Below are 13,266 nucleotides of genomic sequence, written 5' to 3'. Positions count from 1 at the left end.
ACAAGAATTACAATTAAGAAAATAAATTCACCTTTCAAACCAGGGATATCCTTGAGTTACTTTTTAAACATTTTTTGTTATTTATTAAATTAAGAGACTTAAAATAATTATCTACGTCAATCAAAAATAATTTAAATAACGGGGTAGTATTTAGAAATTTACATTTATGGATGTGGAATTTTCCCAACAAAACATATAAATGAACAATAGTACACAGCTTTTTTTTCCCTTAGATTCAAACAGAGTAATAATTTGTTTACCATTCAACGTAATCTTGTACGTAGTTTTACATAATATATAGTTCTCAAAAGCTTTCCAAAATGTATTTCTCTAATATGCCATTTGATGTTACGGAAGTGATTGCCAAGAATGTGACGTCATGCTGCCGCTGCCGTCCGCGCGGCACAATGACGTCATCATTCATCCAGGAGGAGGCTGAGGCAGAGCCGCAGTGACAACCGCACCGAGCGGATCAACATCGATCACGTCGGGGTCAATTTAAGCCCATTTTCGGGATCTTGATCGTCATGTGGCAGTGGCGGAGCCTCTCACGCCCACGCGGAGGACGCTGGTCGCGAGCCTGCCACGGGAGAAGCGCCGCCGCCGCCGCCGCCGCCGGACGGAGATTCCCCTGGTAGAAGCTGCGAGCATCCACCGTGGACCTGGACGCCCCATCGTCATCCTCATCATCATCCCCACCGTCACCATCAAAATGGAGGCCCAGAACAACACGAGGAGGACGCTCAGGGCCTCATTATGAGCACCTAAGAGGCGTTTTCTTGCGCTTGGCTTTGAGCTTTTATACCTTTCTGCCCTCGTGCAGTGACATTGTGACTTTGCGTGTGCGTGTGGATGCAGCGTGGCCCAGTGTGTGTGGAGGCGGTGGAGGAGGAGGAGGCTGTGGGCGTGCTGACATCCACCACACGCTCAGTTTGGAGCCATGGCCAGTGAACCTGTCATCCTCAACGTGTATGACATGGTAAGATCCTTTTCGTTTATTTTGTTGTGTATATTTGGCACTCTGACACCTGCTGCCTTTCGCCATAGCCACTCGGTCCGCTGTCGAGGCATCAGCTCTGTTTTCTGCACTTAACATGTGTGTTGTTGTCTTTTTTTTCCCACTAAAACAATTAATTTCCTTAAATATATATAATGCTGTTGCATATCATTAATGTTTATTATGTACAACTTTTATCCATAGTTATTTTGTGAGAATAGTCTTTTCTTCATTTGTGTTTTCGTGGTTACAGCCGCCCCCTTGTGGCCAAGGCAGGCACACCAGAAGGAGCCGCACACTCAGTTGGAGTGCAGCATTGAATAGTTCATTCAATTTCATTGGGTTTATTCAAGTTGTTTCTCTGTGTTTTTGTAAAGTACACTATTATAGAATTTTATTTGTCCTTACAAAAAAAACATGAACTTTTTTTTACTTTGTTGGTGGAGGCACGAACCGATTAACAGCATTTCCATTTGTTTAATAAAGCGGAAGTCAAGTCCCAAAAAATCTTTGCAGTCTTATGTTCCTTGGGCCTCCAGTCGTCTAAACATGGCATTCTGATTTATTTTGAATTGGTGGTCTTTCACAATTTCATGTCAATTTTAGCTTAGCAATTAGCATGGCTTCTTCTGTTTACTTGACGTCTTGTCATCCCTTCATGAGATCAACCCTTGTCCCTGATTCGCTTACTTGGAGGCGCTGATTACTGACTTATAGGAGCCACACCGTAATGTGTTTGGCCGCATTAGTTAGCCAGGCGACGATCGTTGCTAGCTAGCTGGTGTGGCGTAAGTAGCACTGAGCTTGCCTCAATTGTACCCAGACGGCGGCAAGCGGCGAGGATGGCCTACTGTTCATTGTTGACTGTTCATTGTGGACGAACTGTCACTGCGAGGTTTTAATTTTTTCATCGTATTCATTTATGAAATTTGGTCCCATCTTGGTTGCCCATACTGACCATTTGGTTCCGCCTTCTGCTTCCCATGCGTAACGCGTTTCGTCACGTTGACACGCGTGTCCAGTCCACTGGAGCTTCTCAGGACCAGAAAATCTTTAAAAATATTTGATTCTCAGTATTTCTGTTCAATGTTTTTACATTTGACTCGCAAACTGCGATCCTATTTCAAGCCCTGCGTTCGCAAGCTGAGCCCGTGGGCGCTTGTGACGTCAACGTCAGTGAACTCCAGGGGGCAGCCCAGGACAAAATGGCAGCCCCCTTAAGATGGCAAAAAACGGGTTGATTTTTGGTGGGTTGTGATCAGATCGGTGGAAAGTCTAGCGCAGGTGTCATTTTTGTTGCATTTTTCTGAGGTGTTGTTTATTTGATGTCGAAACTTTGTGATCCATTGGGTGTAACATAGCAAAATGTGGAAAGAGTGAAGCCCTTTGAACACTTTGTGGACGCACTGTAGTTTTGAGCTAAGTAGACGTCTGAGGGCCAAAGTGAGTGCACTGCAGTACTGCAAAGGCGAGAGAGAACATCCTGAGAGGGGAGAATAGTCGATGGTTTCGTTTTCATTGTGAAATCAATGTGTGACGTGAGGCTGCAGGCAACATGAGCTCATAAAAACTCGGGGGGCGGGGGGCGGGGTTTCCTGGTCGAAGAACGGCCGCAAGCTCCCGCTAATCAGACAAAGGTGACGGCAGATACTTGAGAAGTAAAGACGACGTTGCATCATGTCTTCTATTATTGATTGGAGACAGCTGGGTTGGCGTGGAAGCTACGGTGGGGGATGGGCAGAGGCTAAATGAATGTCACAGGGGCGGGATTGACTTCTGATTGTCTGCCAAAAGGGCGCTTCAAAATAAAACACTCATACGCTTACGTCCATTTATTTTTAATTTTCTCATTTTTAGGTGAATTGTGTTTCCACGGTACAGACATTGCATTAACGTGAAAATTAAAAAAAATAAAAATAAAAAATTGGACATAAGTGTTTTTCACAGGACAGCGGCGATATAATAGTTTTTGATTTTTCATTATAGTTGATTTTTATTTGGTGTTGAGTTTGTTTCTTTTTTTAATTCAGTAGTTTCTTTGAAGTTTGGTTTTATTAGTGTTACAGTCAACCCCCCCCCCCCCCCCCAAAAACAAAAAAACAAAACGGGCTCTTGGCTCAGTGCTGAGTCCGTCATTTTTAAAAAGTGTCCCGTCGTTCGTCAGTCGTCAGCAAAACGGGTGTCCGTCTATATTAACGTTACACACGTGAAAGTCGAGCAAAAGCGCAACGCATAGTCTCAGGCGGAGAGACTAATGGAGGGAGGGAGTCAAAAATCTCCTGCGTTGCCTTTTTACAAGCAAATGAATATGTCCCAATGCTACTAAATGTATGCTAACCGGTTATACCCTTTACGTTTCCCCGCAGTACTGGATAAATGAGTACACTTCCAATCTCGGAATTGGAGTCTTCCACTCAGGAATCGAGATTTATGGCAGAGGTGAGACACATCTTTAAATGAGTTGATGTTACATGAAATCACACGAGAGCACAGGACAGGTTGTTATATTACATGTCATGACGTTACATTAAATCACTTGACAGCACAGGACTGGATTGCATGGAAGGGCAGTCATGACAAATGACAATAAATTAACATTACATTAAACAACGTCAGGCCTGACACGACTTTCAAACGACCTGACATTAAATCACTTGACACGCCGTTAAATCCTCGGACAGGACAGTCAGCGATGAATTGCTCCCTTGTAACGACACTTTTTGTGCACTAGAATTTGCATATGGAGGCCACCCGTACCCTTTCAGCGGCATTTTTGAAATCAACCCGGGCAACGCCGCCGAGCTGGGAGAGACGTTCAAATTCAAGTGAGGCTTCCAGTGGTCAAGCCACGTGGCTTTGCTTTTACTTTGGCTTTATTTCCCAACTGATCGGAACGGAAATCGTCAACAGGGAGGCCATCGTCTTGGGCACCACCGACTTCACCGAGGAGGACGTGGACAAGATCATGGAGGAGCTTGGCAAGGAGTTCAAAGGCAACGCCTATCACCTCATGCACAAGAACTGCAACCACTTCTCCTCCTCGCTCTCCGAGGTCACACGATTGTCTAATCTCATCTCAATTAAAAAAAAAAAAAAAAAAGGTTACAGATTGCATAACATGCGCTTGGCCACCGCTTTTAAGCCTGGTCAATTTTTGTTTTTGTTTTTATCAAATATTGTTATTATTCACAAACATATATTATGACTGGAAATGATCTCCCTTCTCACGTTTGATAAACACTCTTATTTTCATTTGGATCAACTAGTAGCTAGCATCTTAGCATGCTATTATCAAACTCAAGGCCCGGGGGCCAGATCTGGCCCGCCATGTCATTTTGTGTGGCCCGCCAAAGCAAATCAAGCATCTCAATTTCCATGAGGCCTGCTAAAAAAATCTCTACCAGAATTTTAAATTATCATCTGTACTAAATTATAATGAGATATTGCTAGCATTTCCTTCTTTCGTTATTACAGTAACTTGAACAATCGTTGAACAAACTTTTATTGACTTCTGATTTCAAAACTAGTTATCCATCAATTTGTTGTGTACTGTGTATCGTCGCTGTCCCGTGCAAAACACGCCCAATTTTTTGAATTTTTAAAAATGTTCCCATTAATGCAATGTCTGTAACGCAGAAACACCATTCACGCAAAAATAAGAAAATTGCCAAAAAATGGAGGTAAGTGTTTTTCACATGACAGCGACGATATGAGGTGGTGATTAAACATTTATATGGTTTTACTGTCATAACGGCCCTCTGAGGGAAACTACAATGTAGCCTGCGACAAAAATGAGTTTGACACCTTAGCATGACACTTTCACTGAAGTCGTTTTTTTCTCAAGAAAAAAAAAGTTCAATTTTTTCCCCAACAGGTTATATTATTTTATTTCCCAATTTGTAATCGTAGGCGTTTGTATTCTGAGAAGTCTTTTTTTGTTGTTGTTATATTTCAACTTAAATCTCACAATATTTTGAGTTTGAGTCAAAATAATCCGATCCTGTTGTTTTTTTTATCTTGATCACCGCGCAGTTATCTTAGCACGCCACCTGCACTAAAGTCCCAAATGTGCTTTTTTTCCAGCTGCTGTGCGGCCGCGAGATCCCGCGCTGGGTCAACCGTCTGGCCTATTTCAGCTCGTGCATCCCCTTCCTCCAGAGCTGCCTGCCCAAAGAGTGGCTGACGCCGGCCGCCCTGCAGAGCCACATCAGCCTGGGCCTCCACAAGGACGAGCGCCGCCGCCAGTCCAGCGACGACGAGCGCCCGTCGTCGTCCGGGGCCGCCGGATCCTCCTCTTCCTCCTCCTCGCACAGCTGCCGCCACACCAGGGTGTGATCGGCCGCCCCCGATCCACCCGTGGACCAGGACGGGATGGGGAGCCAAGCCTTGTCGAAGCCAAATTTTGGACAGTTAAGGTCTGCCAAATGTGGTGTGACCAACGTCAGCCCAGAATGTCTGGTTGTTGACCCCCCCCAAAAAAAACTGGCTGGGAAGCACCTCCCCCTACCTTGACTTCCTGAAAAGTCAGTGTCTGAAGCCTTAGCAGCATGAAATTTGGTAGACATTCCTACCATAAGTAAACCTAAAAAAAAAAATTAAAAAAAAGCCTCAAGAAGCTATGCCCTCAAAATCAGTTTCCGCAACATAAAATTAGCTAGACACAGTGTCCGTCATGGATAGACCCACAAAAAAAGTCTCGATAAGCAATGCCTGAAAGGTCATAGGAAGTGCATTTTGCTGTCAAATGGCCATTTTGGCTCTTGAATTATTTTTAAAAATTCCACCCCAAAAGCCATTTATAACCTTAACAGCTTGAAAATTGGTCAACTTGTCTATCATGACTACATCCACAAAGAAAGTCTGAAGAAGCAACGCCCAAAAAGACAGAGGAGTTCTGCCATTTTGGGTCAAAGCAGCTATTTTTCAGCTCAAGAGCAAGCTCTTGATGTTGTTGTTTTTTTTTTCTCAACTCAGCCCTCTAAGTCCACTTCTGTTTACAGCATGAAATTTGGTTGACATGTCTATCATATGTAAACTCACATAATAGTTTCAAAATGCACAAAAAAGAAAGTCGGCCACTTTGTTTTGCAATGGCCATTTTAGGGCCATTTCTATCAACATACAGATGAATTTGTCCTCGAAATTTTGTCCGATTGCTAACAAATTTGAGCCACGTACACAAGACGGATAGAGGGCACAAAAGCGCAAAAATGTAAGTCAGTGTTTGTTGGCGGAGCGCGGTGGCAAAGTTTGATGAGGAACGCTGCAATTTTGGTTTCTATTCGCATTTGTCTTCAAAAGTCTGAGCTGCTTTATAAATGATAGTATGGTCCGTTAAGTTATTATCCATTGGACGACACATGCGATTCTTCTCATTTGGCTTAGCGTTAGCATACACTTAGCGATGCCATTTGTCTTTAAAAGTCTTGAGCTGCTATATAAGTGTATATTCCTTTTAGTTATTTTCCATCATACGACATCCACTTAGCTGGGCCTTTTACCTTAGATTGTTTGATGCTAAGCTAACTAGCCGCTGCTGGTTACTTTGTCATACGCTAACGCTGTAAGACAATATGTTGTGGTTGTAAACATGTTTACAGGTTGCAAAGCATTTAAAGACAAAAAAAAAAAAAAGGAACAATGTCTTTTATTTTGGGACAGCGCACACTGATTTCTTTTCCATCCCTCCTGCTGAGGTGGTGGTGCGCTCAAGGACAGCTATTCTCTCAGGAAGGAACTCAGTCGTTGTGGTGATTGGTTTGGACATTTCACCAAGTGTATTTATTGTGTTGCAGCTAACACACACACACACACTGTACAGTGGTTCATATGGTCCAATACAGTATGTCATTTTCTTACAGAGTACACTAGACAGGTATTTTGTTCTAGTGTCATCAAGACCTTGTCAAATACTTTTCTCAACCCAAAACTTGACTTATTAGTACTAGAATAAAGAGACTAATAATTGAGTGTTTCTCTTCTATTACATTTTAGAAAGTACAGGCTATTTCGTCATTTGATGTTAGTTACATTATTCCATAACCTGGTCTTTATAAGAATTTTTTTTTTCTGAAATCAATTTTTTTTTTTAATTTAATAATTGTAAATGTATGCAATATAGAAAATTTGTGAATATTTACATGTGATAATGTAAATGATTAATAGGCGAGGCACGGCCGCTTTATTCATATATTCATGTAGCGGATATCATACACGAGGTAACATATATAACTTGTGTTTGATTTTGTTGCACCCTGTGGTATAATGACAATAAAGCTATTCTAATTCTATAATGCAGGGATAAAATAAACAACCATATACTACCCGTACATCAGAAGACTTTGAGAGGATTTGGATAAGACCCTTGGAAAACTCTCACACCTGCTCACAGATAAGACAAGTTAGATAAAGACAAGTTATAAGGTTTTTAGTCACAGCCTAGTCTCAAGAGAGATTTTACAAAAACTGAATTTTGCGGGGTCACTATTTACACGAGACTACAACTAGATTCTTTAGGCATTTTTCCCCCCCATCATGCTCTTTGTAGAAATCTATAAAAAGGAGGAGCAGAAGCTTTTGGCTACAATGAACAGCCTGGCCTGTTCTGACCCACTGGCGGCGGTAGAATTTTTTTTCCTTGGGGAGGGTATCACTGGGGTCCCATACAACAGCAACAAAAAGTTACAAATCCCCAAAACTGATTATAAAATGCGGACAAAAAAAAATTATATGAACCCTACGGGAGAAATGTGGGGATAAAAAATCTCTGAAAAAAATGTCAATACCCAAAAGCCAATTCTCTGGTCTGGCACCGAGGAGGTCCAAGCATATTTCAGGGGGGTCCAGTGCACCTGTGACTGGTCAAACTCCGCCGGTGTTCCAACCACAACTCGACCATCCGCTCCTATTTGTGGACGGCCCATGTCCTTCGGAGGAGTCCTATTTTTCGCCGGTGTTTCCCCTTCTTCCGTGCCACTCTTGTGATTGCAAAGTTTGCATTACTGACATTTTTTCGGTGTTGTGTGTAAATGTATTTTGAGCGGTGAAAAATAACCGTTGCGACTACTTCCTGTTCGTGACATGTCGACACTTGCTCGCACACCTCATTTTTCACAATTTAAAAAATATATATTTTCTAAATCAAACTGTCAGTTATTCCGCACTGTATGATTTCTGTCCCCAATAAAATTCCACCTTTCCATTTTGAGAAGTAAAACAAAACAGCAAAAGTTCCAATCACATCTTTTATTTGTAAGGCACCAGACAAGCTCCCTTACTGCTAAAAGCGCCATGCATTATTTCTTTTCACCGTTAGCGTAGTATACACTCTTGCTTCCTTAACCTTTTTTTTTGTTTGTTTATATTCAGTTACACACATGGGTTTTTTTTTTTTTTTTTTTCGTTATCTTTGCACAAAAGAGGATCAGACATTTACAAAGTGAGGAAACGACTTGCAGAACTCGAAACAAAATGATGCGCACGCACACGCAAATGTGCTATTTTCATGATAGGTTAAAAAGCAGCTTTGAAACATACAAAAATGCTTTAAAAAATACATATATTGATATATTCATATGTATACAAATTGGCCCTTCGCGGCGCGCACGCACGCGGACACAAAACACACCACTTGCCTGGGAGAACATAGAAAGATGATTATTACTATCATTAATGTTATTGGAGCACACAGAGGACACTTAAGTGCTTTTACTAAACAATTAAAAAAATACAAATTAAAGATACGGAAAAATAAACTTAAAAATACAAAAAAAAAAAGATTGAAAAAATACTCGTGTTACGCTTTCCCAAAGTGTTTTAACCATCACAGCGCCTAATTCATTGTGACGTCATACCAAAAGCCAATGAGTCCATTACTGCCCCCTATTTGCCCAAAGTGGAAACATCTCCATTTCACTTCCACAATGGCGTCAGACAGCAAACCTGTTTGAAGGAAAACAATTCACAACTTCATTATTTTGTTGCAATGATGGAATATGACAAATAACTATTTTACAATAATTTTTTTAAAAAAATGTTTTTTTTAGAATTAGTCATTTTACAATTAAGTCAATTTCTATTAAGTATTTCATAACGCTTTTTTTTATCAAGTCGTAATTTTGGATACAAATTTTTAGTGGTCTTTTTTTCGTTGTCTTTTATGTGAAAATGATCGATTTGACAAGATTTAAGTTGTAATACAACTTTTTTTTTAATCTCAAGTAGGCGTAACAAAAGAGTGGGCCAGCAGGGGGAGCTGCAGCGAGCAGACGAACTGACATAAAGGTGCAAAAAGAGAAGAAAACAAAAACAAGTGTTTTCATTTTTACACACGCACTCTCTCGAACACTCGCACTCACTTTATCTCCCACGCGCGCCGTCTAATTTTTTTTTGTCCCTCTTCTTTTTCAGACAAATGTTTGAATGGACTCAAAATGCCTTTGGATGGGATTGAGGTACACGGACAGGCCAGTGGTTGGTCAGCCACTTGCAAAATATATAGAAAAACTCGCGTTTAGTCAAAAATGACAAATGGCTTGTTGGTTGAACTCCGTTAAGTGTGCCGTTAGAGGCCATCTGACTCCATTTTGATTTGTGCCGTTACAGGTGAAGGAGGAATGAAAGTAAAAAGAGTAACGTTTGGACTCTTTTACACTTTTTTTGTTTTTAGATTTTTTTTTTTTTTTTCCTTTTCTTTTTTTTATGCTTGCACAATTACAAGCGCAAATATGTACACGTGATGTCGACTGAGAACAAACAGTCTGCCGTTGCCATTTTCCAGCCTTGACCTGCGGCCCTCTAGTCGGACTTGTCGCCGTCCTCGGGCCTGGGCGGCGGCCTGTCGGCTTGGGCTTGGGCCTGGGCGGCGTCCCCGCGGGCTTTTTCGTCCTTGGCGGCTTGGGCGGCCTGACCGTGCGAGTAGTTGGCCAGGATGGAGGACAGGGACAGCAGGCCCGAGCCGGACGAGGCCGCCGGCAGGCTGGGCGGAGTCAGGCCCAGAGGCAGAGGAGCCACCGGCAGGGCCAGGCCCTGCAGCTGCGACAGGTGCTGCACCTGCAGCTGTTGCTTCACACACACACGCACACACATACAGGAAAACGTCAGACATTGCACATGGATCTACATGTAATTACTGTAAAATCCTGTGGATAACACACGCCCGTGTATAATATGAATGATTTGAAACATTGAGTCGACTTGAAAAAGTTGCAATGTGACTAACTCGTATGATGGAGTTCATCTCAGGGGGTGTGACCTGCTTGGCTCTCTCGATGGCGCCCATTACTTGCTGCTGGTGCTGAAACACACACATGAAAATGGTGTGCTTTGAGGAAAACTGTCAAATGTAATTTGGTTACGGTAAACCATTTCACCGTTGCAATGCGGCAAATGCTGAAGCTTGCGTGTAGACACGACTTTCGGTTTTATGATGCAAAAATCACTTTTGAGCCCAATTACCTCGATAACGCGCAGCTTAACTTTGTCACCTCGATGCAAGTCGTCCTTTCATTTTCAATGTATTGCATGTTTATCAGCATTTTGGGGAGAATTTTTAGGGGATCATTGTAATCATTTTTTCCTAATCAAGTGAGTGTTTTTTTTGTTTTTTAACTCACTGATCAGGTTCCAAAATCCTGATTGTTTTAAGTCTAATTACAATGTACACAAAAACAATGTGCTTTCCTTGCAAATGTGTTTTACTACCAGATATTTTGAACGGTATTTTTCCTCTGGATAATTGTGTGGTTTTTTTTTTTTAATCCATTTAATTATTTTTTCACAGCTCAATAAAATTCAATAAATCTCAATATTGAGTACTGTAATATGAAATACTGTATTTTGTGATATATTTTTCAGTCCTACCAGGCATTTTTCAAAAATTCATGCATGTACACACTTCCAAAGTGTCCATTTACCTCCTGCGACAGGTAAGGCAGCACTTGAGCGCAGATGCCGTTTAGTCTCTTGACGATTTCAGCCTGAGCAGGAAACACAACAAAGTGACAAGGATGAGAAAAGGAGCACAATGCGAAGGCGTGGTCGCGTGTTCAGACTTTTTACCTGTTTGTGCATTTCGATGTTCAGCCCGTATGACATTTCGTAATACTGAAACACGTTTAAGGAAACAAAGCATATTAGCATCGGTTGTCACGGTTGACGCAAATTGACTCCTTGCTTATGTTCTCACCATGATGTAGTGACGCTGCATCTCGGACTTCTCAGACGCCAGTTTGTCACATTCCAACTTGAGACTGGACAACACGCAGCAGTGCAAAAACCATTGCAACGTACTTGAAAACTTGAGTGCAAAATATTTATAATACTAATGAATGTTAAACATCGGCCTCTTTCACAGGAAGAGCCCATAAAATGGCCATGTAGTGAACCTGTCTTTGCTTTTTACACAGCACCCAGTTCAGCAGGGCGCTGTTGCCAACATTCAGCCAGTCACAAATGTTTTCAGAATTTTACGGTGAAACAAATTTCAACTTAAAAAAAATAAATAAAAGAAAGTGTTACCTGTGGTATTGTGCTTGAAGGAACTGGAACTCATCTTTGATGCGATCACATGAGTCAGAGGTGGTGAATTTAAGAGCTTGTCCGGACTGCGCGGATGCCTGCTGGTAAATTAAAAAAAATTAAAATAAAAAATTTCCAAGTGTTCCACAAATTTTGTAAAAAATATGGCGAGGGGGAGGGAAAAGTGGGAAATTGCCATTGTCAAAACAATGTGCATGCAAAAAAAATCTGTTGCTGTGACTTACTCAATGCTCTAATGTTAAGAAATATTCCAATTTTAATTTTAAAAACTGTTTTGAATCACCTTTTGTGGAGAGATGCACACCTCTACCCAATTAATTAAATCAATCTGTCAAGTTTTATGCACTGTTAAAACAGATTAAGACTAAGAAAATCCACACTCTGATTCAACAAAAAAGGTCACACCTAAAATCTCGTGCCCCATTGACTTTGCATTACAAAAGTTGTCCAGAAATTGGTGGGCTTGCGCAGCTTTTAAAGGGTCATACCTGTATTAATATTTGTTATAGTAAAATGAAACAATGAATTCGTTTTAATTAATCGGAAACGTTCTTCATTTTTTTTAAGAACTGTCTGGTAATACTGTTGTTGTGTAAACCAACTAATCTTTAATCTCTTATTTTGATGTTGGAATGCTTTGAATCGGTTGAAGAAGGCGGACGTAGGAATAAAAGTGTCAAAATAATGATTTTTTTAAAAATGCATTTGTCAGGGCATAATAACGCGTCTGAATACTCTCGAATATACAAAAACTAACAATAACTACCCACTGAATTTGAATGGTGGTCCATACAGTACAGTGAACCATGCTAGGCTAGGCTAACGCTAATCATTACTGGCGAGCTAACACTCGCTTAAACAGAGAGTTGAGCATTACAGTTACGTGGATGCACGTCGTAAAAAAGGAAAAGGCGTGAAGCATCGTGGGGGAAGAAAAAGGGCTGACATTTTTTGTCCTGCGGCGTCAGTTAACGTTAGCATAGCTGAGCCTAGCCTAGCCGCACTGCTAGGCTAAAGCCAAGCAGACCAGCTGACGGACTTTGACGAGTTTGCACCAAGCGGGCAACAACTCACCGAGTGCCTGGATTGAGGAAACATCATGTCAGCAGCCAAGCAAGCAAGCAGCAGCGTCGCTCGCCGAGGAGTCTCCGTCGTGTCGAGCCCCGAGCGAGCTGGCTATCCGGCTAAAGCGAACGCGTTCCCGGATATGGGATTTTAAATGATTGCTATTCGCACTTTGTACCCCGTCATCGTTCGAGAAGAACGCTCGCTTCGCGTCAAAATCACTCACACTCGCCGACACCGTCTTTTACGACAAAAGACGCGACGAGATGATAAACGGGCCGATTGAAAAAAAAAAAGCTTTACAAGGGAGTGTGATTTTATTTTGTTATTTATCTAATAACGTTACGCCTCCCTAAGGGACAGCCCGACTAGATGTGTTGACACATGAGCCCGCGACGCTTCAGCATGCAGTCTTCTTCTGTGGTGTTTGCCTCTCCCGAGCAGAGCAGAGAAGGAGAGAGCGAGCGTAGCGTCACTGGCTTCGAAAACCGACAGTGCCCCTGTGGTGAAGAGGTGAACTGAAGCCAACCCCAGTTGCAGTTACCTGACAACTCGAGGCTAGATGCGTTGAGGAAAGGGGCGATTCTAGGGTCATAGGTTTGAGGGGTACTGTCCTCCCGGTCAGACAAGATAAATGTAATCATTTTGTACGTTTTACTTTCATT

General features: G+C 41.9%; 2 protein-coding genes across 3 annotated transcripts; one reads left to right on the top strand and one right to left on the bottom strand.

Moving 5' to 3' along the window:
* Positions 1–401: 401 nt before the first annotated feature.
* Positions 402–6,966, top strand: LOC147137229 (deubiquitinase DESI2). Its single transcript, XM_086050422.1, has 5 exons — positions 402–979; positions 3,364–3,436; positions 3,729–3,822; positions 3,908–4,049; positions 5,081–6,966. Exons 1-5 carry the CDS (start codon positions 941–943, stop codon positions 5,330–5,332), a joined length of 600 nt encoding a protein of 199 aa, XP_085906548.1. The 5' UTR covers positions 402–940; the 3' UTR covers positions 5,333–6,966.
* A 1,261-nt stretch (positions 6,967–8,227) lies between these two features.
* Positions 8,228–13,036, bottom strand: LOC147137228 (TLE family member 5-like). 2 transcript variants are annotated; one of them, XM_086050499.1, is made up of 7 exons: positions 12,611–13,036; positions 11,516–11,616; positions 11,184–11,247; positions 11,057–11,101; positions 10,912–10,974; positions 10,218–10,292; positions 8,228–10,060 (listed from the first exon to the last, which is right to left on the bottom strand). In XM_086050499.1, exons 1-7 carry the CDS (start codon positions 12,635–12,637, stop codon positions 9,794–9,796), a joined length of 642 nt encoding a protein of 213 aa, XP_085906625.1. In that variant the 5' UTR covers positions 12,638–13,036; the 3' UTR covers positions 8,228–9,793. The 2 variants fall into 2 exon arrangements, with proteins under 2 accessions (XP_085906625.1, XP_085906626.1); XM_086050500.1 differs by having other exon boundaries at positions 11,516–11,613.
* Positions 13,037–13,266: the final 230 nt, after the last annotated feature.

Source organism: Filicampus tigris, chromosome 13, assembly GCF_054856515.1.
Source record: "Filicampus tigris isolate MCC_2025a chromosome 13, RoL_Ftig_1.0, whole genome shotgun sequence".
In the NCBI taxonomy this organism is placed as follows: domain Eukaryota; kingdom Metazoa; phylum Chordata; class Actinopteri; order Syngnathiformes; family Syngnathidae; genus Filicampus; species Filicampus tigris.
The sequence above is the reverse complement of the archived record's forward strand: the minus strand, read 5'-3'. Positions and strand labels throughout refer to the sequence as shown.